General features: G+C 37.3%; 1 protein-coding gene across 2 annotated transcripts in view; it reads left to right on the top strand.

The window, feature by feature from the left end:
- The window catches only part of KCNQ5 (potassium voltage-gated channel subfamily Q member 5), a 504327-nt gene that overhangs the window by 316316 nt on the left and 160986 nt on the right, over window positions 1-27025 (top strand). For both annotated transcript variants that reach the window (XM_055330921.1, XM_055330922.1), the window contains exon 2: window positions 19605-19695. In XM_055330921.1, the coding sequence (XP_055186896.1) occupies window positions 19605-19695 (91 nt within the window). The remainder of the gene's footprint in view (window positions 1-19604; window positions 19696-27025) is intronic.

Consider the following 27025-nt stretch of genomic DNA (forward strand, 5'->3'; position numbering starts at 1 on the left):
TGGGAAGATATTTTGGTTCCAGTCACCTTCCCAATTTGGGTTAGAATTCTTCTCTTCTGGCCTCCTCTAGTTGTGTCATTTTATTCTGTCTCTTGTTGTCTCCTAAACATTATCAGACAGGGCAATTAGTTATAGCAGTCCTGATATGCTAATCCATTTCTTGGTTGGCAAATTCTCAGACCTCAGACCTCAAATGTCAAAAGAAGTCCGTATGTGGAGATCAGTACATAGATACAGAATCTGTCAACTACTAATTGCTCCTTCTCTGTAGCTAATCCTATTTCTATTATTCTTAATGTTGTCTAAGGGCATCCAGAAGGTCCCCAGAAACTCAGGTGCCTGAGAGGACTCTATCCAAATGTCAACCTCTGATTGTTGGATGTCACTTCTGAATTGGTTGGCAAAGTTCTAAAGGCCTGTATTGAAGACTGCCTCTGGGACCAACACTGTTGAGAAAATATTCCCCCCAAATTCAAGCATGCTTATTTATTATTAGCCCTATATTTCATTCTCCTTTGCCCCCACCCCCATGATTACAGATCAAAATAACTATCAGCTTCTGTGGATTAAGTATTTAAATTTTGATGTGACTGTTCAATAGTTTGATTACTTCCATGCATGTATTAGGTATGCACATGTATACAAGATCAAAACAATGATCTGAAAATAGAAAATTGTAGTGGGTTTTTCTCTGCATGCCATTTCAGTAATGCTGAATCAAATTACCCAGTTGAGAATTAGACTTTATAGAAGGTGCTAAAAATGATCTAATGGGTTTTGTAACAGACTTTTTTAGTAGAAACAAATATAGTTGTTCATTATGGCTTTTGCGTGGTATCAAAGGCTGCACTGCCTTCTTAGCTATTGGTAAAGAAATTCTGTAGCCGTAACAGCATTTGTCACAGCCTCTACCTCCAAAAGCTACTATGAATCTGAATGCAAGCTACCATGTCAAAAAGCTAGTTTTAAGATTCTTCCTTTCTGAAATCTGATGGAGAAGCAGACAGATTTTAAAAGACCTGTATTTTCTATTTACTAGTGAATAAATGAATATCTATTTGCTATTAAACATAGCATTTCACTAGTACAAATCAATGAGTAATTTTTAAGCTGCTTCTTTGTGTAAGGCCCTGATGGGTAATATCGGGGCTTACGAGGTATTCAATGAATTTTTCTTAAATTGTAGTCAAAGAAGTAAGACAAAGGCCTGCTCTCAAGGACTTTATAATCTTCTCAAAGGGGTACCATGTGTCTGTAAAATGCTTTCATTTCATCACATGCGTAATCAAATCCTCCCTACACAGGTATTAGACTTCTCATTTTACAAAAGTAGAAACCAAAACTCAGAAGAGATAAGAGATTTAGCCAAGAGTTCTGTTATTAGTCAGGTCCTCCAGAGAACCAGAGTCAACAGGAAGAGAAATACAAAGGATATTTATTGTGAGGAATCAACTCATGCAGTTATGGAGGATGAAAAGTCCCATGATCTGCCATCTGCAAGTGGAGGCCGGTAGTGTCATTCAGTCCCAAGGCCTGAGAACCAGGGTTGCTGTTGGTGTAAAACTCAGTCCAGGGGCAGGAGAAGATGAGATGAGATGTCCCAGCTCAAGCAGAGAGGTAGGAAGAAAGGGATGAATTCCTCCTTCCTCTGTTTTTTAATCTATTCAGGCCCTCAATAGATTGGAATAGAGTCCCCTCCCCCTACATTGGGGAGGGCAATCTACTTTAGAGTCCACCAGCACAAATACTAATCTCATCTGGAGATAACTTCACAGACACACTCAGATATAATAATGTTTAATCTAGGCACATCATGGCCAGGCAAGTTGACACAAAATTAACCATCACAGGTTCCAAGTTAGTGTAATGAAGCGAAACTAAAATCAAGGCCTTCTAATGCCTGATCTAACACTAGTTCAACCAAACTACCCTGTCTCTCTAAATCAAACTGAAAAAGAAGCATATTGGCAAACAGAAGAAAACAATATCCTTTCATTCATTCACTGATTCCTTAAATAAGTCGAACAGTGTAACATTTTCAATAACACATGGCCCTCAGTTAATAGTTTATTGTGATAGATTATTGGTTATCATAGTCATATAATATTGGTAGGATTATGAATTTTTTAGTGAGTAAAAAGAAAATCCATTTCTAAAAAAAATTTATTTTACTCAGTGGAAAGAAAATGTTAAAACCTTGGGGCCCACCGTAATTTTGAGATGCCATAGATGTTTTTTCAAACATTTAATGTAGGAAAGTTTTTCTCAGATGCATTATGTATGTATGTGTGTATGTATGTGTGTATGTATGCACATTACAGCACTTGCTTTTTTTTACTGAGGTAAAGGTTTTGTAGAAATCCTTGGAAAGACGATTATTACGGAAAACCATTCTAAAATTTGAGAACATTGAAGTCTTTCTGTTTCCCAAAGCTTCATGGCAAAGAGAGATGCTCTAGAAACTTTTCAGGCTCTTAAAATTTTACAGTGATGGAGAAGTTGCCTAACATCCATTACAGATAATAGTACCTGGTTACTCTCCTATTGCTTTTCTTTCAGTTATGGTTTTCCACCAAGCAATATTAAACACAGAAGAGAAAGACCAAATACTCTTCTGATAAGCTGATACCCATTTTATCTAATACAAATGAAAAAAACAGGAATAATGAAGAAAGGAAACTCCTTTTCTCCTGGTTCTGTCAATTGCAAAATAGTATTGAATTTAATTCTGCCCCCTAGAATTTCAAAGTATGTGGCATTGCTTTGTCTGCATCTATTTGTCCTCTGGCTATCTCTGTACTTAGAGATACAAGACATTCAGTATTCAGTACCATACCTAAAATTTTTCCTATGTTTTAAATTTATTTTGAATGATAACCTTTAAATCTGAAACAAATTCTGAAGTAAAAGTACACTTGTGGTGGGCCATTTATCATAGGGAGTTGAGTAGGAAAAGACACACAGAAAACCTTTCGGAGGATTAACTATAAAGCAGGAGGATTACAATTGTCTTGCCAGCTGAGAGTGGAAGTCATATTATTGCCCCTCAACTCTAAATCAAGGGCAAATCTGGCCCGCTGTCTGTTTTTCTAAATAAAGTTTTATTTGAACACAGTCATATTCATTTCTTTATGTAATGTCCGTTGTTACTTTTGTCCTACAACTGCAGAGCTGAGTACCTGAAAGAGAGACCATCTGGCTCCCAGAGTCTAAAATATTTACTCTCAGGTCCTTTACAGAAAAAGTTTGCCAACCCCTGCTGTAAATCTTTCTCCTTTCCTCTCCTGCAGATGGTAATAACTAGTGGGAAAAGATATAACCTAAAATCTCTTATGGCAAGAAGCAGAACATAATACATTTTTTTCCTGAACTATGCAAGTGATATTACTGGGTCCCTACCAGCCTCATCATTTTGAAGGGCCCAGGAATCAGAAGTCATTCCTGGCTCTTAAGTAGTATGGCCTTCCTGCCACTGTCCTCTGAACAGAAGCAGAATATCGGACTATCCAAAGCTACAATTTGAGCTGATGGGAATGTGAAGGTTCGTTTAGTGCATTCTTGTCACCTTACTGATGAGAAAGCTAAGGTATGTTTCTGTTTTAAGACAGAGGATGGGTGCCTGTGAAAACTGAGAATTCAGGGCAAAACATCCATACTTCTAACCACTTTTGACTTCTACATCCTTCATCACCACTTACTTTGTTTTAGTTTCAACTATGCACCTAAAACAATAACAACACAATTTAAGTTAACATCTCTAGAATTTTCAGTGGAGGGTATTATATTACATTAGAGACAGCCACATTTTGTCTCCCTTTTTTTCCACATTGTGTTTATATCCACATGGAATCATCAACTTCAATGTTTTGGTCACAAAACAAGCAAACAAACAAAAAATTTTGATGGCTATCTATACAGCAGTGGTGACAGAATGCAGACCTATTACTTACTTAGCAGGCCCCAGAGGAGTGTCTACAGCCTCTAAAGCTGACTGCAAATATATTTTTGGAGGCAGGAAGTACGTGCTGTCTAGGGTCTATTCGCCACTTGCCAACTTTGCTAGTCCATAAAATACTTCAGTGACTCCACACAGTGTGGTGCTGGCTTCAGCTTCCTTTCAACTCAAATCAGGAACAAAAGTGCCATGGTAGGCCCATCTCAAGGGAAACGTGTATCTTCCATATCCCTTGGGCAGGTACTTACATGTAGTTTTGGAGTTTATGGTTATTACTCTCTGGAGACATCTGTCTGCTGGGTTTATTTTTTCCTGATGTTATACCACATCATAAAGTCTACTGCCAAGAGTCCTTTAACTACTCAGGAAGATTTTGTTTTCTGTTGTTTTAGACACTTTACTACTTTATTTCTGTAGCCCAAATGGAGTAGAGAAAATCGGTAGCAATTCCCCACCCCATAGCCCCATAGCTTAATCTGGCTCCATTTGGTTGCAAGCTTTTATTTCGTCAGAGCTTTAAAACTCACTGCATAAGAGGTGATGGGTCCCCTTGTGCATATATATAACAAAGAGTTACACTGAGATGTCCCATGAAGTGTGAATGCTTATAGAAAACCTTTCAAGGAAATTTGCTTTTAAAGCAAGTGAATCACATGGGTCTAATCAGTTGAAAGGAACTAAATTCATAGTTGATTTTTTTTATTATCAAATACAGTACTGTAAAATAGCTTTTGTTTGCAGGGAAAATAACCTTAAGCCAATTTTTATCCCCTCTTTTGTTCTGAATAATAATATTTAAATAAATGTACTTCAGAATTTCTATTTCTCATTTTCAATAATTTAATGGTTTTTGTCATATATTCATACAAAATTATAGTGATTAAGTCATTATTTGCCTGATAAATTTATAACCTTTTTTTGTGGAAAAAAATGATTCAGGTCAGACAACTATTGTCAAACATCTTTTAACATATGTTTTCAACCTTTGCCATAGCTTCTTGCATAAACAGACTTTTTGAAACAAAGCATGGAAAATTTAATCCACATGGGCTCTTATTATCAAAACTATTAGACTGAATTATTTTCCGTGGTGTCAGCACCAAAATTATCTCTTGAAAATACGACTTTAAAAGGAACATTCACATAGATTTTACAAATGTTTTCTCTCTCTCACCCTTTATGGGTAACTTTTATTTCATTCATGACTATCAGCACATTCTGACGCAGCCCCTTTCCCAGTGGGCACACACAGATTGCCTGTTCTTTAGCACAGTGGCCTTGGTCAGCAGTAATTAGTGACCTTTTTTTAAATTTTTTTTCTTTTAGAGATTTTATTTATCTGAGAGAGAGAGATAGAGTGCACGCACGAGTGGGGGGTTAGGAACAGAGGGAAAGGGAGAAGCAGACTCCCCACTGAACAAGGAGCCCGATGTGTGGCTTGATCCCAGGACCCTGGGATCATGACCTGAGCTGAATACAGACACTTAACCGACTGAACTTCCCAGGTGCCCCATTAGTGATCATTTTTATGATTAATCTCTGGTCAATTCAGCCAAGGCTCATTTCATGTACAACTGCAGCCCAGCAGCTTCACAATGCTATTATCCATTTATTTAGGGCAGGCTCATGTGCTTTCCCAGAAACTAAAGTAATGAGGAGCAAGACACAGAGGTCCAACTCACCCAAGCTGCTGTATTTCAAGAAAATACCATGACTAGTCAGCTTCAGAATATCATCACAAGGGGTCAGACCCAACTATTACATCACTGTTCACATGGGTTTGCCCAGACACACACATTTGAGCACCTCGACCTTCTTGTGCAGTGTTATATTTTCCATTTTCAAATATCTCGCTTTATAAGCAGAGATTTTATTTTTTTATTTTTTTTATAAGCAGAGATTTTAAATAAGCCCCTCTAATGATTTGTAATAGTTACTATCGTGTTGAATAAAAACTTGTACAAATTACACAGCAGTTACATGTCAATAAGATGCTAAATTGACATTTTTAACTCGATTTGGCATTTATAGGCATATTTTTTTCTGTTAGAACACAAATTCTGAGTTCAACACTATCTCATGTAATCTCTAAAACAGCCCAAGGGGAAAGGCAATGAAGTATCTGGAAAGCAGGCTGAACAGGACAGAGGCTCGAGCTCAGGGCCCAGGTGACATGTGGCTGCAGGCAAGTGAAGCTGCACACAGAGGCTGAAGTTCCCTATCCCATCACAGTATTATATTACAGCATGATATTGTGCAGAAAATAAGAAGGAGGCAGGTGGGCCTGCCCACAGGGTCTCTCTGGAAGAATGGGGGAATTCATGTTCTGGTGGGGATCTTAAAATCCAGACAAATGAGTTTGGGTATGACAGCAAGAGAATGGAACCATAAGTCTTAAAACAAGGAATTGGCAATGATAAAAGCAGTCCTTTAGGGAACAGGGATGGAATGCCTAGGCAACCTGAATTCCAAATGCACTATTGCTGTGGCTTTGTGGGTCATGGGATTTACTGTTGAAATTCAATAAATATCACCTTTTTAGCAAGACCTGCCCTGGCACTCTATTCAAACTTTCAAATCCCACACGTGTGCTGTGTGTGAAGTTTTTTCCTCTTTAGCAGTTATCACTCTCTGGCACTGTGTTTTATTTATTTGCATTGTTCATGACCCAGCTCTCCAACTCAAATGTAAGTTCTGTAAGAGCAAGGAATTTTGTATGTTTTATTAACTGACTATACCTTCACCACCTAGAACACTGCCTGATGCATGGGCAGGCCCTGAGGAATACATGCCGCATGAATAAATGAATTAATTAGTACAAGTATCCCCACTTTCTGAAAGGTGGCATTTACACTACTTTGCTTTTACAAAAGACCTCTATTAGTGCCTATGTCTGCTAACTAAAAGAAATCTGAAGAAGATTATCACTTTTACAAAAAATGCCATTACCATACTAATGTTGGTCTTTCCTAAAAACAAAGTGATGTAATGCGCCCTTTCAGAAAGCAGGGAACACTCCACTTTATGCCATTTTGGCTTATGAAAGGTATCATAGTAACACTGGACTTTCATATAGCAGGAAACCTGTACCTGTACCAGGCCTGATTCCTGGTTACTGGTCATTAAGTAGCAAATAAGAGAGACAGGTTCTTGCCCTCGTGGAGCTTATATTGTAGAAGAGAAGACAAAATAAATAAGAATTCCAGATGGTACTCTGCTCATAGGAAAATATCACAGCATAACAAGAATACAAAATGTTAAGGGGCACCTGGGTGGCTCAGTCAGCTGAGCTTAAGCATCAGATTCTTGCTTTCAGCTCAAGTCATGATCTCAGGGTCATGGGATCAAGCCCCAGGTCTGTTCCATGCTCAACACAGTTCACTTGAGATTCTCTCTCCCCCTCCTGTGACCCCTCCCCTCACTTATGTGCTCATGCACTCTCTCTAGATAAATACAATTTTTTTTAAAAGAATACAAATTGTTAAATAGAATTCTCCCTATTGTATGCAGTGACTATGTGAGAGTAGGAAAGATTGTTTTTGGTTTTTATTTTTTACTTTAAATTGTTTCTGAACAATATCCAGTGGTTTCTAGTCTCAGCTATGTTTCCTGGAGCAAAGAAACAGAACTTGCAGCGACAAGAACCAGACTAATGGGTTTCTGAATTGCAAACCTCAAGCCCTTTAAGAAATAGTGTTCTGTTGCCTTGTTCTTTCTATTCAACACTACCATTCCCAGTCATTCCATTCATCCATCAGCTGCCTACATGGTCTGTTAGAATGAAAAATGTGCTTTTTTTACTGCTATCGAAAATAGAGATTTTTGATTTAATTTTGATAGGCCATGATCCATTCATTTCATTCCAGATCGAGTAAGTGTCTACACAGAACTCAAACTTGTGATGGGTACCCAAAGATGAGGCACCAATTGAGAATACTCTCAACTTGCCCATCTCAAGGCCACTTCTTAAGAAACAGACTACAGCAGACAGAATATAGATAAGGAAACATGGTTAGAAGCTAGGAAACCACTACTTACTAACAGTAAAAACAAGAAATTTTTAAAACCCTGGACACAGACCAATGAGGAGCTAAAAGAAGGAGCATCTAAAGCAACCAGTTTTGTCTGACCAGAAAGTCTTCAAAGAACTCAGGTACTTAGTCTGTTTTTTTAAAGATAAAGAAAATGGAAGGCATATAACTAAGAACACATTTTTTTTTTAATAATCACAGTCTTTAAGAATAATTTCAGATGGGCTGAAAGACAGATAAACAAGAACATGCCATAAAATAAATAAATAAAAAGTCTTTTTCTTAAAAACAAAACAAAACAAAAAAACAGGAATAGAAGATATATTCCTACTGTTGAGGACCAATAGTGTTATAACACAGAAAAAGCAGAGCTATTTGAATCCTAACTTATTCCTTCTTTGCCATAAAAAAATTATTTTTAAACTAAAAAGGATTTTGTAAACATTATTCAGAGACAATGAAAATATGTAATGAGCAAATTTTTGGCCACTTTTAATGAGTTTCTGGTGCTGGTCCTCGATTTATTATGTTAGAAGCCATCAAAAGATTTGTGGATGAAATTGAAGAACTTTTACTAATAAACTTGAATAAATCTTGAAAAATGCTATAGTAACCAAATTACCAGACAGGACATCATATTCCAAGGGTCAAAAAAAAAAAAAGAGTAAAGTAGGGACTTTGGATTTTGTATATTGATAAGCTCAATTATAACTCCTAGAAATACTTCAGGTAGAATATTAAGCAAATGATTTCTAATAAAGCCAAATGAATTACTATGATAACTGAAAAGAAACACCAGTTCACCAAGAGCAAGAAATTCTAAACTATGCTTATTTCCTATTTTGATAGGTTTGCCAGCTTGCTCTATCAGGGGAATAGAGTAGAGGAACTGTCTCGATTTCAGCAAAGCACTGGGAAGTGTTTTATAAAAGCCTTAAGGAAAAGAAAAAGAAATTCAGGCAGGATAATCTACAGTTTTTTTTGTAAGAAAACTCTGAAATCCCATAATTCATCAAGTCAATGCATCATCTGTTGCTTCTGGAAAAAAAATGATGGGATTTTACTCTATGGAGACAGTGATCTTTGAACATATTTGTCTCCTTGTATTGGCTTCTAGGAAGCTCAGAGATAAATTTGTGACCCATGATAAAAATGACACAGATCTTTCTGGTATACCTATCTATGGATTAGCTTCATTCCTGATCTCTTTGTATTACCTTCACTGTATTATTTCAATCACAAATATTTATAGGCACTAGGAACTCAGGAATGGTCTGTGCTTAACAAGGCTTTCAGTTTAGTGGGAAGACAGTACATTTACTTTTGTTTATCCATTTATACTGTATATATTTTTGTTAGCAGTCTCAAGTTCTTTCTAAATGATACAGGATATTTGAGACATACTTGGTTAACTACAAAAATAATAAAGATGTGGTTTTTGTCTATCACTACTTTTTCCTTGAAATGGGAGCATTATTAATGCAACCCAAAGTTACAGTATTTTTAATGAAGCAAATGACAACATTGGCTCAAATTTAACTGAATGTAAACAAAGATTTTTCTCACTTAATTCATACTGAAAAGTTTTTTACATTTGTCATTTTTACATTTTATTATGTTAATCTTGATTGATTTATTCCTAACATGAACTACCAACTCCCTACACTAAGAAATCTCCAAGTGTCCTACACTTGTCTTCAGGGTTTTCTTACAAAAAAACTGTGGCTCATCTCTGGAGACTTCTTACACCAGGTACAAATCCTCCCAAGAGTCATATCAACCCTCTTGAATTTCTCCTTTTTCTTAAGATTTTATAAAACACTTCCCAGTGCTTTGCTGAAATCGAGACAGTTCCTCTACTCTATTCCCCTGATAGAGCAAGCTGGCAAACCTATCAAAATAGGAAATAAGCATAGTTTAGAATTTCTTGCTCTTGGTGAACTGGTGTTTCTTTTCAGTTATCATAGTAATTCATTTGGCTTTATTAGAAGTCATTTGCTTAATATTCTACCTGAAGTATTTCTAGGAGTTATAATTGAGCTTATCAATATACAAAATCCAAAGTCCCTACTTTACTCTTTTTTTTTTTTTTTTTGACCCTTGGAATATGATGTCCTGTCTGGTAATTTGGTTACTATAGCATTTTTCAAGTTTTATTCAAGTTTATTAGTAAAAGTTCTTCAATTTCATCCACAAATCTTTTGATGGCTTCTAACATAATAAATCGAGGTCCAGCAACAAAGACTCATTAAAAGTAGCCAAGTTTACTCACCACATTGCAAGAAAAATCTCCTGAAGAAAAATTTTCACATGATACCCAATTGAGGAAATACAATGTAAACCAAAAAGAAACTAGTACAATATAGTAAATTGTTTGAGTGCCTTTTGCTCTTCAAGAAAATGGCAAAAAAAAAAAAAAATCAAACACAGTTTAGTGAAAGTAATTCCATGACTATTGAAGGTATATTAGGTCCAAATATACAGGTTGACAATGGTCACATTTACTCCAGACCCTATGTTGCAGTAGGAAAGAAACAGGAAAATAAGTGCGTATCTTCAGAACAGTCCTTTTAGAAACCAAACTTTCGCTAGTGAATGGGCATGAAAAGTTTTAATTTAGATACCCTGGAAAGAAGCAACAGTGCAGATACTTGATGTTGACAACTAAATGTTAAATCTTTTGCTTAGATTTGGGGGATAACCTGCATTGAACTTGAGGGAAGATAGGATGAAACTGGGTGTGTTTAAAGAACAGTGATAGGGAGAGTGACCGATGTGGATGTTGCTTCATATACTAAGTAGACAAAGAATGGGGCTGAGTATAATTTGAAGACTGACAGGAGAGTCATGATGATAAAACCGACCTCAAATATCTGAAAACCCAACACACTGGGGAGGAAGCACAGGGCCTTGTGGTCAGAGCCTGAACAAGAACTCGTAAGGAAAGGGCGTGAAAATAAAAACACTTGACCAAAAGGGAAAGTAGTCTTCCCACAGGACAGTGGTCTATAACAGGAACTGTGCTTAGGACTGGGAGAGTTCTGGATGCAGGAGAGGTTCAGAGAGGTGCACGATCATCTAGCAGTGATATAAAAATAATCCCTGTCATGAGAGGGTGCTCAGTCAGAAATCCTTGGATTCCTGTTCCTGGGGTGAGAATCAGGCTGAGCAGGCCCTCTGTCTGTTCCAGGGGCTGCTTTGAGGGCTGCTGATGGGTTATCTTGCCTTGTTTTAGTTCATTTTCATTAGCCATATTCCTCTATAGAAACACGCTATGCCATTAGAAACAGCTATTTCCCATACCAGCTGGTTTCCTCTTAACAACACGTGTAAAATGCAACAATTCGTTTTTAGAACTGTTAGCCGATGACCCTATTTTTGCAACTTCACAGAGATTACAGTGATAGTATTAATTAATTAGGGTCTTTATTAATATTTAGGCTTCATTGCACTTGAAAAGCAGAATCATGCAGTGTTGAGTTTTTTTTTCCAGTTTCAAGTTTTTACATGCAGTGTTTTTAATCAAATATTCCAAATCACCTTTAAAGACACCAAAAATGTTGTATTTAGTTTTTATTGCTTTGCAATGGACGCTGGGTGTGCAAAATGCCCTTCTTTTATAGAAAAATTATGTAGAAAGGACATTTTGCAAAATGCCAAGTTTAGAAAAGAAGGGGGAAATTTAGGAGGCTGGAAGAGAAAAGTGAGCTCCAGTCATTCCTCTGATAACGAGACTTTGATTTCATCAGACAGCGTGTCCTCCAGGCAAGTGGCATGTCAGCCAGTGGGTCATCTTTGGTCACTAATATCAGCATGTATACTCCAGTCATCCTAATTCATGATGCACTCATGAAGCCTTCCATCAAATGTACTGAAATATATTGGTAAGCAATACTTTTTTTTAAGATTTTATTTATTTATTCATGAGAGACACACACAGAGAGAGAGAGAGAGAGAGAGGGAGGCAGAGACACAGAGAGAGAGAGAGGGAGGCAGAGACACAGAGGGAGAAGTAGGCTCCATACAGGGAATCTGAAGTGGGACTCCATCCCGGGTCCCCAGGATCAGGCCCTGGGCTGAAGGTGGCACTAAACCACTGAGCCACCCAGGCTGCCCAACCGCTGGGCCACCAGGGCTGCCCTGGTAAGCAATACTTAAAAATTTATGAAAAGTCAGAGGCAGGGCTGAATTTCCTTCAGAAGATATTTCCAAAGAGTTGTTTCCTTAAAAATCTCTATGTCTACTTCCTGTTAGCATTCTTTACTTTCATTCCATGATTCCATTCCATTTCAAATATTTAAGATCTCCCTCCTCCAATGTCTTCTTTGTAGTTGACTTGCATGGAAGTTATACTATGGAAAGCTTATAGTCCACCAAAATGCTTGCAGAGAGCACTTTCTAGGTAGAAATGTGGTTGTTTCAATCTGTTAATTTGCATCCTCAATGAGCTAAGTTCATTGAGATGTCTACTTTAAACATCAGTTCTGTTTCTCCTGCCTTCGTTGCATTATTCATAATTGCTTGTGAGTGACTGGGGGTTCTGTGTTTGTGTGAATGACATGGTGTAACTTGCCATGGTTCATTTGGCAAAGCATCAGCAGAGCTCTTCTGAATGCTTTATTTTCACATCACTCTAATTCTTGCTAAACAAACCCATGCTTGAAGCACAAGCTTTGAAAGCTGGACATCATCTGTTCCACAAGCACCCGTGATATTTCCAAGTAAGACTTCCTTTTTTTACCAAATTAATTCTAACAAATTGATTCTTAATTAACCCATAAGAAAAGCTGATGGTAATTTCCTTGAATAAACATAGAGGCCTTTGAACTGGTAATATTTTTATATCATAAGTGTTCTTCTCTTCATACAATAATTTTTGCCTTCTAGAGGAGTTTTAGACAAAGGTCTGAATCAAAGATAATTGCCTTAGAAACAAAATATAAGTGACTTCTTTAGGCAAAATAAAGGCCAATAACTATTGCAGAATAATTTTAAAGAATATGGATATTTGGGGATTAATATATAAAATAAAAAAATGGCCATATTTTTTCAAACTGATCTTAAAACTTACTTGAGTAAGTTGGTGACTCATGCCAAAACAGGCCATTTCCAGGTCCCCACCCCTGCCTTCCTAATCTACCATCCTCACCCCTGCAAAGGCACACCCCTTCATGTGTGCCTTAGACTCTGCAGCAGTCTGGTGAACCATCCCTCAGAATAACATTTTTAAATGTATAAAATACATGTGATTACAAAAGAAAAAAGTTATATTGAAATGCTGTCATTACAATTTTGAACAAGTTTCTGATATAGTAATACCTATGCTTCTTGATTAATACATTTTTTTAAAAAACCCAGAAGTGGGTCTAATAACTACCATAAATAATCTTGAAATAATGATGAGCAAAATAAGTATGCAAGATGAAACAATTATGGTTTTATCTACAACTATAAAATGGCATATGACAATATCTGTGATTTCTATGAGTAACAAAGTCACAAATACTGTTAATGTCATCATGGTTTGTTGCCATGGTTAGTGACAAAGCAGTAATTTTTTTTCCCATCCATGCTCACTACCCCCCTAAATTCTATGCACAGACCCCTTGGAAGTCTGTGGACCCTAGATTAAGACACTCTGCATCCAATGACTCTTGCCACTGTTCCCACTTTTATTCAATCAATAGAGAGGTGGAGTGGGGTAGTGGTCAGTTGCCAGCATACATCTGTGTGGGACCCTCAAAAGCAATGATGTCAGCAGAACCACATTCAAAGCCCAGTGGTGTACCATGTCACTGCCAATGAGCCCAAGTTCTAAACACTGTCACCTCAAAGGGATCATTCTGTCAGTTCAGTGCTTTCTCAAGCCAGTGAGCCTTTCTCTGGCAATGATACTAAAAGCCAATTCATAGCAGAATGTATTCATTTTCCCCATGATGTCATTCTATAAGATCAGGAAATGTTCCCCAAATAGCTTTTATGCTTATTTACCTAAACGTTATATGCTTGGTCTGCACTTTCTTAAGGATAACATGTTCTGTATATTCACTTTCTCTAGGGAAAAAGCACTTCCATCACTTTAAACAGATTTGGGCCCAAGATTTAGACCCACAATTCCATGTAGATGTCTAAAACTGGATTTATCCTCTTCTCAAAATCAATTTTTTCTCCTGATTTTCCTGACTTTTCTCCTCCTGACTTCTTAGGGGTGTTGTAGTAACTATGAATGGAAACCTCAGACCTTCAGTCACTACACCCCTTCATAATCTCCACTGCCCAATTTAATAACTATCCAAGTCAGGGAGCTCCTGTGTTTACAAGTTTCCCTGTGGTCTTCCTCTCTATTTCACTCTAATTTCTACCACTTAGTTTACAACCTAACCTGGATCACCATTACTCTTGCCCCTACTTCTTAACTACTCAGATAAGTCCTAACACACATTGCTGACAATTCAATTTTCCCAGAGTGCAATTCTGATGATAGTTCCCTGTTCAAAAATCATCAATGGCTCCCCATTATCTACTGAACTAAAGATAGACCCTGCCATACCAGCCTCTCCACATCATGACCCAGACTCCCAATTCAACAACTGTCTTACCCTGTGCTGCAAACTTAATTACTTTTTGTTCATGAAACAGGGAACAGATATTTTACCTCATTTATTTTCTACCTTATCACCATTCTCACATTGGACTCTCCTTCTGGGATGTGTCTCTCCAGAAAGTTCTCTTGTTGAAACCCTACTCTTCCTTCAAAGACAATCTCAAGCATCACCCATTTATCAAGACTTTCTTGATGTGCTTCCAGCATTCCCAACTGAACAGGAGAACCCCTCCCTGCTTTCAACATCTAACATATTTTTCTTAGCATTTGTCAGCCTCTGCCCTTTGTTATGATCCAGTACAGTAATCTTCCTTTAACTGCAGGAGACACACTCCAAGAAACGGTGGATAATATCAACCCTATATACACTGTTTGTTCCTGTATATACCCATGATAAAGTTTAAGGTATAAATTAGGCACAGTAGGAGATTAACAACAATAAATAATAATAAAATAGAACAATCGTAACAATATTCTGTAATAAAAGTTATGTGAATGTGGTCTCTCCCTCTCAAAACACCTCATTGTACTATATTCACCCTTATCCTTCTTGTGATGATGTAAGATGATAAAATGCCTACATGATGAGGTAAAGTGAGGTGAATGACATAAGCATTGTGATGTAGCCCTAGGAAACTACTGACCTATCAGAAGTAGGATCATCTGCTTCTGTACTATGGTTGACCACTGGTAATTGAAACCACAAAAGTAAAACCATGGATAAGTAACTATATGATCATATTGTCAACCGCATTAGATTTTTTTAAAGTTTTTTTTTTTATTTAAACTCCGGCCGCATTATATTTTTAATTCTTTAAAAATAAAGACTGCTTTAATTTATCCCTTGTACCTCAGTAGAGTTTGGTATACTGTTTTTTACAATGGGTTCTCAGTACATGTTTTCTATTGAACTGAAACAATTCTTATGCAGAAAATGAATTTGTAGGGATGAACTGCCTTACACTTTTCATGTACCACTGAAGGATAAGCAGGTGTTCACTAACTCTAATTTATTGATTAATTGGTAAATTTTATTGATACTGTTCTTTTACCTGGCCTTCACCCACATGCCCTCATGGACTAGAATGCTCCTTCTCCCCAGCCATTCCAACCATTGTGCTTACTCCTGCTGGGCTTTCAGAGCTCAGTCTGACCATCACTTTCTCCAGGAAGTCTTCCTAACCCCAAGTCTGGCTTCATGGGCATGCAATCTGTGCTTCTCACAGAGCCCAACGCTTACAAGGGTGCAAAAATTGGTGTCATACTTAGCTATCACCATCCTGAAATTCGTAAGAGTTTTTTTTAGGGTTTTTTTTTTTTTTTTTTTGAGAGAGAGAGCAAGAGGGCATATATGACTAAGGGGAGGGGCAGAGAGATAAGCAGAGGGAGAGAATCCCAAGCAGAGCCCAATGCAGGGCTTGATCGCACAATCCTGAGATCATGACCTGAGCCAAAACCAGTGTCAGCTGCTTAACCAACTGAGCCACCCAGGTACTCCTTCAGTTTTTTAACAAAGGGACAACATTTTTTACTTTGCACTCAACTCCTCAAATGGAGTAAACAATCCTGCCTAACCCCTTCTCTACTACATACTCCTTCATCCCCTGTTTTCCCAATCATCACTCAGAATCTTAATTCTGTTTACATCTGTTAAATGTTTACTTATTTAATTTAAATTAAATTGATTTAATAAATTTCATATTTATTTAATTTTCTGTTTACTGTTCTGTAATGCCTCAACAGACCCTAAACTCTGTCAAGGCAAAGAATGACTCAGGCTAGTATTACATACTTAATCTATATATGCTGATTGGCTAAATGGATAAATCGTTGGGAGACAAAGGAATTAATGAATGTATTTTCTCTCCATAGCCCTTTGTGCAGTCTGAGCAGTGAAGGTCTTTGGCTTGCTGTCTTCAGATGGCCCCCTATAGACATAACAGAATTCTAGTACAGAAACTACTCTTAGAAAACAGTGTACTACAATTGGCTCAAGAAAGAAAAAGGGCAAAGCAGTGACATGAAGGAAAAGGTTTAAGCAACACCCAAATATTAATGAAGAAGGAATTAGCCAAGGACTCATGATATAGATCTGTTTTGAACAGAGACCATGAAGATACCACTGGGATGCTCTTGGGGGAAGAAGATGTCTTAGAGATTAAATAATGCCCTGCTTCCTTTTTCTAATGATTTCTGTTAAGCCTGGACAAGGAAAGCATACTTAGATAACAGCTGCTCTCAAGAGGGGAAATATCTGTCATCATCTTTACTTGTTGCCGCATCACATCCTCCCAACTGTCTTTGTGATCCCTGAATTTCATTTTCTCATTAGTAGCTTGGGGTTTGCAAGTGCACTGGAATTCCACTTCTGGCTTACAATTTCCATTCCACTAAAGCCAATTTAAAGTATATCCAAAGTATCCTGAACTCTTAGATACATGAGTCAAAAGTATAGTGAGTAGTTATTAACGACATATACTAGGTTTTTTTCACTAGTGGAAAAACCTTCACTCCTTTTCCTTGGAGGCTTCTTTATTTGAAATGATAACTACTGGGACGCACCTGGGTGGCTTAGCGGTTGAGTGTCTGCCTTTGGCTCAGGGCATGATCCTGGTCCGGGGATCCAGTCCCGTATCAGTCCCCTCTATCTCTCTGCCTCTCTCTCTCTCTCTCTGTATCTCATGAATAAATAAATAAAATCTTTTTAGAAAATGAAATGATAAGACTTCCCTCTCAGTTTGAAGAAGTAGAGAGAAGTATCCCCAAAAGTCTTGCAGAACCAAGAATGGTACCACCATTCTCATCTAGCCACGCTCATTCAGCAACACTATGCAGCAGCTCAACGACAGACAGTCCTGAATCCTCTTTCTGCTACACAGCCTTGGATGAGTTATAAATGTTCTTCATCCTCAATTTTCATATCTGTAAAATGGGTATAGTGATATTTCTACTGCATAAATTTGTGAGAATGACTTGGATAATGCATGTGGAAGTGCTTAGCACTATGTCCGGCTTACAGAAAACCCTCTATGAATGTCAGTAATAATCATCAACAGCAGAACATAAGCAATTATGAACTTTCACTTTGTTCTGTATTGTCAGAGATATAAAGAAACAAGGAATACATGGTATTGGTTATGGGTCCAAACTTCTCCTCTAAAAGGGTCAGTGAGTACATATTTTAGTCTTGTGTGCCAAGTTGTCTTTGCCATGACTACTTAGTTCTGCATTTGTGGCAGGAAAGCAGCCATAGACAATACATAAACAAATGAGTGTAGCTAAGTGATAATAAAACTTTATTAACAAAAACAGGCTTTAGGGGCCATATATGTTCCCTAGGCCATAATTTACCAATCCCTGGTTATAGTAGGTCCTTCAGAGCTCCCAGTCAAGTGCGATACAAAGGCTTGGACAGCATCTCAGGGTAAACCAAAAGGAGGCAGAAACTAACTCCAGTGCCATATATAAGAATGTGGAAACTAGTATTTTAGGGGAGATTACTGTATGAGCTTCCCAGAGATACACGAAAGTTAAAGGTATGTCCTAGAGCAAGTGGTTCAAGTATTGTTTTTTTGTTTTTGTTTTTGTTTCTAAGATTTTATTTCTTTATTTGAAAGAGAGAGAGGCAGCAGGGGAGCAGAGGGAAAGGGATAAGTAGACTCTGTGCTGAGCATGGAGCCTGATGCAGGGCTGGATCCCACAACCCTGAGATCCTGAGACCACAACCCGAGCAAATACCAACTGTCATTTAACTGACTGAGTCACTCAGGTACCCCTATTTATTTGTTTGTTTGTTTTTTTTAATCTTCCATTTCAGGATAAGTAATTTCAACTTAAAACATAGCCTTCTCGGGGATCCCTGGATGACCCAGCGGTTAAGCATCTGCCTTTGGCCCAGGGCATAGTCCTGGAGTCCCAGGATCCAGTGACACATCAGGTTCCCTGCATGGAGCCTGCTTCTCTCTCTGCCTATGTCTCTGCCTCTCTCTCTGTGTGTGTCTCTCATGAATAAATAAATGAAATCTTTAAAAAAAAAAATAGCCTTCTCTTTTTATTAGACATTTTCCTTGGGAACTCAGCTCCACCCCTGGATCCTGAAAGTACCATAATTTGAGGACTAAAAATGTCTGTAGATTGATTGGTAGAAAAAGCTGCTCCTCACTTCTGCTCCCTAGTGCTGTATTATGAATAGACAGAGCTGAGGGGGTCATCTCTTTAGCAGTTTGCAGGGCAATAGAAAAGTACATGGGTAGCAGAAGAAATCATTCCCTTCATTTTATGTTCTCATTAATATTATAAAGGAATGACAAACAAGTATCCATGAGCAAAATTAGACTGTGAAAATGAGCCAGTGACTTAGTAACAGCCACTTAGAACATTTGATGGGTCACCAGAACTGCCAAATGTGAGGTGGATTCTGCTTCTTTAAAAGGAGAACAGCTATGGTATGTGCTCCTGGGGTAGGAAAGAAAGAACATACTTTCAGGGCCTTTCTCAAGATCCCCACTTGTAAGAGGATTAATGAGAAGTTCACACATTTTCAGATGCAGTCATTTAAATATAGCATGCAACACACACCATGTAACACTGTCTTCATCAATGAAGTTGTAAAGGAACTCCATGCTCACCATACATTATACTTTATATGGGGGTAGGGAGAGGGGGAGAGAGAGGGAGGTAAAGGGAGCAGGAGTTGGGGTGAAGAGGGAGAGGGAGAGAATCTTAAGCAGGGTCTATGCCCAGCGTGGAGCCCAACTCAGGGCTCGATCTCATGACCTTGACATCATGACCTGAGCTGAAATAAAGAGTCAGATGATTAATTAACTGAGCCATCCATGCACCCCCATATTATATTTTGATATTCAAAATAGCTAGTCCCTTCCGAGGCTCTTATGATTTAATCAATACCAATTCAAGTGGGTCTGGTGCTTTAAACTATAGAAACAAGAAATGAAATCTGTAATGATAAGGCAAGGTTCTTATCATATTTCTCTTTTTTGTTGTTGTTTTACAGTTTTCTCCTTGTCTTTGGTTGCTTGATTTTGTCAGTGTTTTCCACCATCCCTGAACACACAAAACTGGCCTCAAGTTGTCTCTTGATTCTGGTAAGTGATACACATGAGCAATAATATACATAAAGTTTGTATAAAAGCTGCCTATAATATATATGTTATGCATTTTATCCCACAAAAAGGTCTGTCTAGAAAAGAAGAGAGTGACTGTGAAATATAAAACTTTCAAAGATCACTGATATACTGGCCCACCATTTTAACCTTTACTCAATCCTCAGGAATATATACAGATATTCAGTGTTACTATTACATAGCAATATCTTGTGTTATAGTTACATCAAAAATAGAAGATGAGACTTGGAAGCAGTTTTACTCATGTTTTTCTATGGTTATAAACAAATTATAAGAAGAATCAATACCCATGAGGTCTCTCATAATATTGCTAAAAGTTACAGGATAGAGAACATTTTCCAATAACTGCAATTTGGCAGTAGGTAAGTGAAATTAGTCAAGAACTATGAGAATATAGCACCTCATAAGAAAACAGAAGGCTCCTTCATACTCTTTTCAACCAACAGACTACATTATGAGTTTTGCTGCTAATGCAGTTACCTACCTGGTAAGAAATTCTGCAGTTAGCTCTGTTTCCATTATGCTGTCAATCCTCAACCACACAGAATTGCTCAATTCATTTTAAAATGGAAAAAGACCCCAAGATATTTTAATCTGAATTATTCTGGGCCTTTTAAGCTCTTTTACTTTCTATTACAACTAAACTATATCACTGTATACTCAAATCACATCTGATTGAAAGTTTAGTTCATTTACATCCATTTTGATCCACTCAGTGCAAAAATATCAGATTTGACAGTCTCAGAACTTTCTGAATGTACTATAAATTGGAACAACTCACTTTTGTAAAACCTGGTGGACTACAGAGGAGGAGAGAGAAAGGGTATGTGGTAAGCTGGCTTATGGGCCCTAATAAAGAGATATTGGTCATGTGCAGCAATATGCATTTAATATAAGAAAATTATTCTTACCTTGAAGGTGAAACTGAAAGATTTCAACTCACATAACCTGAGTGGAGGACAGCTATTCTTCCTACCTATGCTTTCAGATGGCTAGTTTGTGCTTGAAGTTACCAAGATTTCATCAAGTGTCTGTCCTACATCAGGGAGAAATCACTTCTGAGCCTGGAACAAATCTATCCCAATTTGTTTCCATACAAATTGTGCTTAGCAGTATATTGTTAATGTTAAGGTTACTATTTTGAAACCCAACATAGAAAACAGACCAAAAAGCACACTGGGGATTTGTTCCATTTATAAGGTTTCCATTTGTGTAGCAAGTGAGCTTTTAGCCTCATGTACCCCTTTGATAACAACAAATGATCTGAGCCCAAGGTCTAAGGCACAGCTGGCCTTTAGGTTCATATACAGAATTACAACTAGGAATTTTAGATTTAAAAAGTAAACCTGATTTTTGGACTCAGAAACATGAAAAGCTGGATCTACTGCATGACCAATGGTATATATTATGAATTAAGTTAGCATTAAGAATCCCATAAAAAGGAATTTTTCATAACAGGTCAAGAATTCAAAATGGTAGGTTTACATCCTTCAAATTTCTGAAATATAAATTCCTCCATTGCTAGTGAGTTTCTGAATGGTTTAAATAGACATTACTAATGAGTTTCTAAATATGTTATTAAGAAACCCAAAGCTGATTCATATCCTGGTTTTTAAAACTTTCTGAGCAGTGAACAATTCATTACAGCTTAGTAACTAGGGTGCATTTGAGTAGATAATGTAGATGTGGTCATATATTACTCAGTTGGGGTTTTTTTGCCAACTTTATTGAGATATAATTGTCATATAATATTGTGTAAGTTTAAGGTGCATCATTAGATAACTTTATATACATATGTATGCAAAGTGATTGCCATAATAAAGTTAGTTAACACTTCATTGTCTCACATAGTTACCATTTTGTGTGTATGCTGTGAGAACTTCTAAGATCTACTCTCATAGCAATTTTCAAGTGTACGCTACCCTATTGCTAACTATAGTCACCATGTTGTACATTAGACCCTCAGAACTTGTCTTATAACAGTGAGTGTGTACCCTTTGATCCTTCTTCACCCACCCCCGTGCCCCCTCCCTGCTGCAATCAGTCTACTCCATTTCTAGGAGTTCAGGGTTTTTGTTTTTTAGATTTTACATATAAATGAGACCATGCAGTATTGTCTTTCTATGTCAGATTTATTTCACTTAGCCTAAGGCCCTCAGGGTCAATCTATGTTGTCACAAATGGCAATATTTCATTCTTTTTATGGCTGAATAATATTCCATTGTGTGTATATATAAATACAATGATTCCATTTCCTTCAGGTATTTACCCAGAAATGAGGTTGCCGGACCGTAAGGGAAGTTCTATTTTTTATTTTTTGAGAAACCTCCGTACTCTATTCCAGAGTAGCTGCATCAGTTTGCTTTCCCACCAGCAGTGCACAAGGGTTCCCTTTTCTCCACACTCTCCTCAGCATTTGTTACTTCTCATCTTTTTATAATAGCCATTCTAACAGGTGCAAGGTGATATCTCGTTGTGGGTTTGATTTACATTTCACTGATGATTAGTGACCACTAATCATGTTTTCATGTACCTGTAGGCCATATTTGTGTGTCTTCTTTCCTCCCTTAGTCTTGAATGATTTTGGATTTAACAAACTAGAAATCAGACCTTTATTATGCAAATAGGGCCTTTGTTTTGAGCAATACAGTGATTACTGCAGATCCTCCTTCTCAAAAAAGTTGCTATGCTTCCACAGGAAGACTGCTTGCTTATCTTCCTGTTGTGCTATAGGGATAAATTGTCAAGGTGTATGTTTTAAACCAAAATATATTCTTAAAAACTACCTAGAAATATGCAGGCTCTGTTGCAGTTCAAAGATTTCCCTGATGTTATTTTTCTTCAATTGTTTCTCCAAAAAGTATGTTTTATTTAAAAGTCTCATGCTCTCCTGACTGAGCCAGCCAGGAGAATGCTGAAAAAAAAAAAAAAATTATGCTTTATATAGACAAAAAAAAATTCAAGTCTAGGCTATGTTTTTATTTTCTTATTCAGTAATTAAAAATTGGAAAAGCATGCATATTTTAATTCTTTTTCACAATTCGTTAAATGTTTAGTCAGTTATAGAATATTGGAAAAAACTAAGACATATCTTAATCGCTTAGGGAATCTTATTTTTAATGAGAATTTTTAATCTTATTTTTAATGAATCTTATTTTAATTTTTAGGGAATCTTTTTAATGTGTATGTTTGAGACAGTTAATCTAATTTCAAAGTCTGTCTTCTAAACATCTAATCAAACAGAATTCATAGAACACAATTCTGAGTAGCAGTGTTTTTAGCTCTCAGGATGAAGCATATCTAAAGAATTGCCATCCAAATAGGAATATGAATGGTTTTTAAAATATCTGCAAAAATTTATAATAAAGTCACTTTTGTACACTTCAGGCCACAAATAAAACACCAGAGAAATAAATTTAGAAGAACTGTATATGAATCATATATCACAATTGTATATTTTTCCATAGTGCTGTCCCATGTGGGTTTTTTTTTTAACGTTTTAAAAGATGTCCCTAAATTCTAACTGTAATTCCAGTTCTGTGCAAGGAACAGGCACCCACACTTCTGATAGGGAGCACACAACAGGCAAAATGGCTCCTGGACAAACTTTCCAGGCTCCTCTGTGACATTCATACTTTCCACCTGTTTTCTTGAGGAAGCCAGCATACCAAGGGCAGGCCTTTGCTTGGACTTGGTCTTGCTCACCTCCTGGGATTCCCATGAAGTCTTCAGCTCTCCTTCCTCACTCCTAGGGAAGAGGCCTTGTCATTCGCATCAAGAATCACACTCCCAATGCTACTTACATATTTGTAACTTACCTGACCTTGGTTATAAGGCAAATGGATACACACAAATTCTGTAGAAATTTGCTCTTTTATTCTTCTCAGTTGCGTGGACTGGAGCTTCATGATTATACCAGGTTCCCTTATTTCTTTTCACAGAAACAATGGTGTACAAACTTAAGAAGGCAATGTAGACTTTAGAGCTGGGTACACTGAGTTCAGATTCTGCTTCTATCACTGTTTATGTGTGTGCCCTTTGGGAAATCACTTCTCTATGTCTTAGTTTTCTCATCTGTTAAAAAGTGGACAATAATACAGCCTACTTCATAAAGTGGTTGTGAGGATTCACTGAGTTCAAGTGCTTAGAAGAGGGCTCAGCCCAGAGAAAGTTGGCAAATATTATAATCACTGGTTATTCCATATATAATGAAGCCTAATAAGGACAGAGAACAGTGGAATACTTGGAAAATGCTGCATTTGAGAAAATATCACACTTTTATAATAGAAAACAAGTATCTTTGCTAGGATTTTCTCATCACAAACACTGCTAATTATGGCAGCTTTTTTTTTAATGGCAGCTCTCTATAGAAACATGTTCATCTAACTAAAAGTGACTCTATGGCATACATTCAGCAAGAGGCATGTGTTCATAATAACCACTTATTTTTGGTGCCTAATGAACAGATTCTTATTGTTGTAGTTCTTTGGTAAATGCATCTGATGAAAATGCCCATGGCTTTCTACATTCTTCTCCCAATGTCTGCATCTGCTGGGTGGAATGCTGGGCAGAGATAACAGAACTGCCTGCTCTGCCCTCACTCTGAGGATAAAATTTATGAATTCAGGAATATAATACGAAGCTGTGTACCCAAATACCGAAGACAGTTAAAAGCTGGTGTTAATTTCCTATGTATTGCATATTCTTCAGAACTGAAAGAGAGCTAGTATTATTTAAGTACCTTTCATTTATCAGGTTCATTGATTTCTTATTAAGAGAAAAACAAACCATAAAAAATGTTCATTTTAAGTCTTAATTCTCTTATTTACCAAATGGCTAATTAAGTTGTGCAAGATGGTGCACAGGGTATAAGACAGAGCTAAGATGCCATCCTAAGCCTGGCTGACAAAAAGCCTGGGCTGTCTTCACAGCATCCAGCAACCCCATATTTCCCTGCCTGTTAGTCAAGGACTAACAAGTCCTACCAAAGTGCATTCGCCACTGCTCAACAATGCAGTCATAAAGGTCTAAGGCTTCTTTTGGGCTCCATCTATGCCAGGTGATACCTACAATCCTTTTACTTAGAATACATTTCTTTCTTTCACAGAAAATGTACTTACTAAGTTATCACAAATGGGTATGTCAATTTGAACCACTATAGTTCTTTGTATCAAGAATTCTAAATACTATTTTATAAATAACCAGAACCCTGATCTTTGGGGTAGTCAAGCTTCAAGTTGTGTCTTCTGGTCTCAGCTTGGATTGCTCAGCTGAGCAACGTTAAAAGAAACTCGGTTTCCAGGTGAAATTATCGTGGAAAGTTTTGTTTTGTTTTGATTTGATTTAATTTCATTAGCCTCAAGTTGTATGTTTTAGCATTTCTTATCCCACCTTCTAAGAACAATGCTGTTTAGAGTGCATTTCATCTCCACTGAATAATCTGGCCTTCCACATTCCTCTTAAAGTATTCATTTTAGGGCTTTAAATGTAGATTGTTAACCCATTGACAAAGATGACCTCTCCACTTAATGAAAGTGACATATGTTATATGCCACATTTTCATCAATTCATAAAATTGCCCACCCACAAGCAATAAAAGGAATGCCATTATCATTTTAGCAAGATAGAGAATGTCTCAGTATACTTGCTTCTCTACCCCCCTGCTGTGTTAGAAATACTCCAAACCACAAATGGATTGTGCTAAGCATCTGGTTGAATACTCAAACACATGGTCAAATATTCAGGTTTTCCCAAACATCTGGATGTTTGGCACCTTCTAAACAGAGCATATGCATATTTGCTAGTTTTGCTTCATGTAGCAAAGCAAACATGGATTTGCTGTTTCTTTGCACAATGAATCAGTTCCTGAAATGTGTACGAATCCAATTTAGACGGATCTAATTATATCTTAAGTGCACTAGTGGCGCTTACTATTTAAAGAAAATCTGTAGTGAATCCTTTTGTAAAGTGAACAGTCCCCTTGAAAAGCGAATAACTACAAAATTAATCCATGTTGCATGTTTGTTTTCTTTTTCTAATATGAGTGTATGTGAGGTTTTTTTATTGCTGTAAGAGCATCCATTATCTCACATGGCATTGAAAAATTAGAGATGTGGCCATTTCCCACCTATCAGTATTACTGGGGGATGGGAGGAGGGGAAATCAGCCACAAACACATCTGCCAGTCCTTGAAAGTAGAAAGGTTTGTGCATAAAATTATATGGGTTTGATGGGGAAGATTACACGAAGTCTTTACATTTAACATTCTGGCATTCAGCATTGCAAGAGAGGATAACAGAGTATAAGGATAAGAATCTATTTGAGGATATTAAATCTTATGTTTGTAATGGAAGTGACAGAGTATGAGATATTAAGCAATCAGAAATGAGAAATGAGTGATGTTTCTTTATGTTTATCACATCCCTGTAATTTACTGCAGAAAGCTCTCAGAATACCCCAATGAACATTGAAAACTGCAATTATTTTCCTCTGCTTGTCTTTCATCAAGGAAAATGCAAATAAACTTTAAAATGTTTCATGGAGACCAACAATCCTCATCAATCTGCTGCTGACTGAAAAGAAAAAGAAGGAGTAGTTTAACACCTACGCTGAATCTTAACTGAGGAATAATAATATAGTAAAATATCCTGTGAAAAGTGTTTCGCATATGAGAGGAAAGACTTGTTTGAGTTTAAGATAATAAAATTGTGCCTGAAAAAAAGACCATGTCTCTATCTATAATCAAGAAGGAAAGAACTTGACGGGTTTCTGTGGTGAGCACTGGTGTCTGACCATGTGGCCAGTCTATCAGAGAGCCACTCTGCAATTTTGTTTCCAAACCACAGGAGTAGCGCAGCAGACATCCTTAGCGTTGTGAATGAACCACACTCCACCAGGTTCACACTGATGCTGATCGACTGTGTCCTTCTGAGCTCCACAAAAGTGTATTCAACTGAGAGAGAAAGAGAGAAACAAGGCGATATAATAAACATCAGAGGGTTGCTAAAAAAAAATAACAGAGTCCCGGATGGTTGAAAATAGAAAGAACACTCTTCCCTTACTGCTCTTCCAGGTTTAAATGATGTCCCCCATTTGAAACCTGGGTCAAAGCTGGGTGGAAACTGTTTCTTCCCTCTAATTTCCCTTGGTATAGGCTACTTGACATTGTATGTCTTCCCTCATCATTTACTTAGCAATAATTATGCAGCACCCAAACGAGCAAGGCATTCTGTTGGGCACTGAGGAGATAACAATGAACAAAACAGGCAAAATCTCTGTCCTCGTGGAACTC

Source organism: Nyctereutes procyonoides, unplaced genomic scaffold, assembly GCF_905146905.1.
Source record: "Nyctereutes procyonoides isolate TBG_1078 unplaced genomic scaffold, NYPRO_anot_genome, whole genome shotgun sequence".
NCBI lineage: Eukaryota > Metazoa > Chordata > Mammalia > Carnivora > Canidae > Nyctereutes > Nyctereutes procyonoides.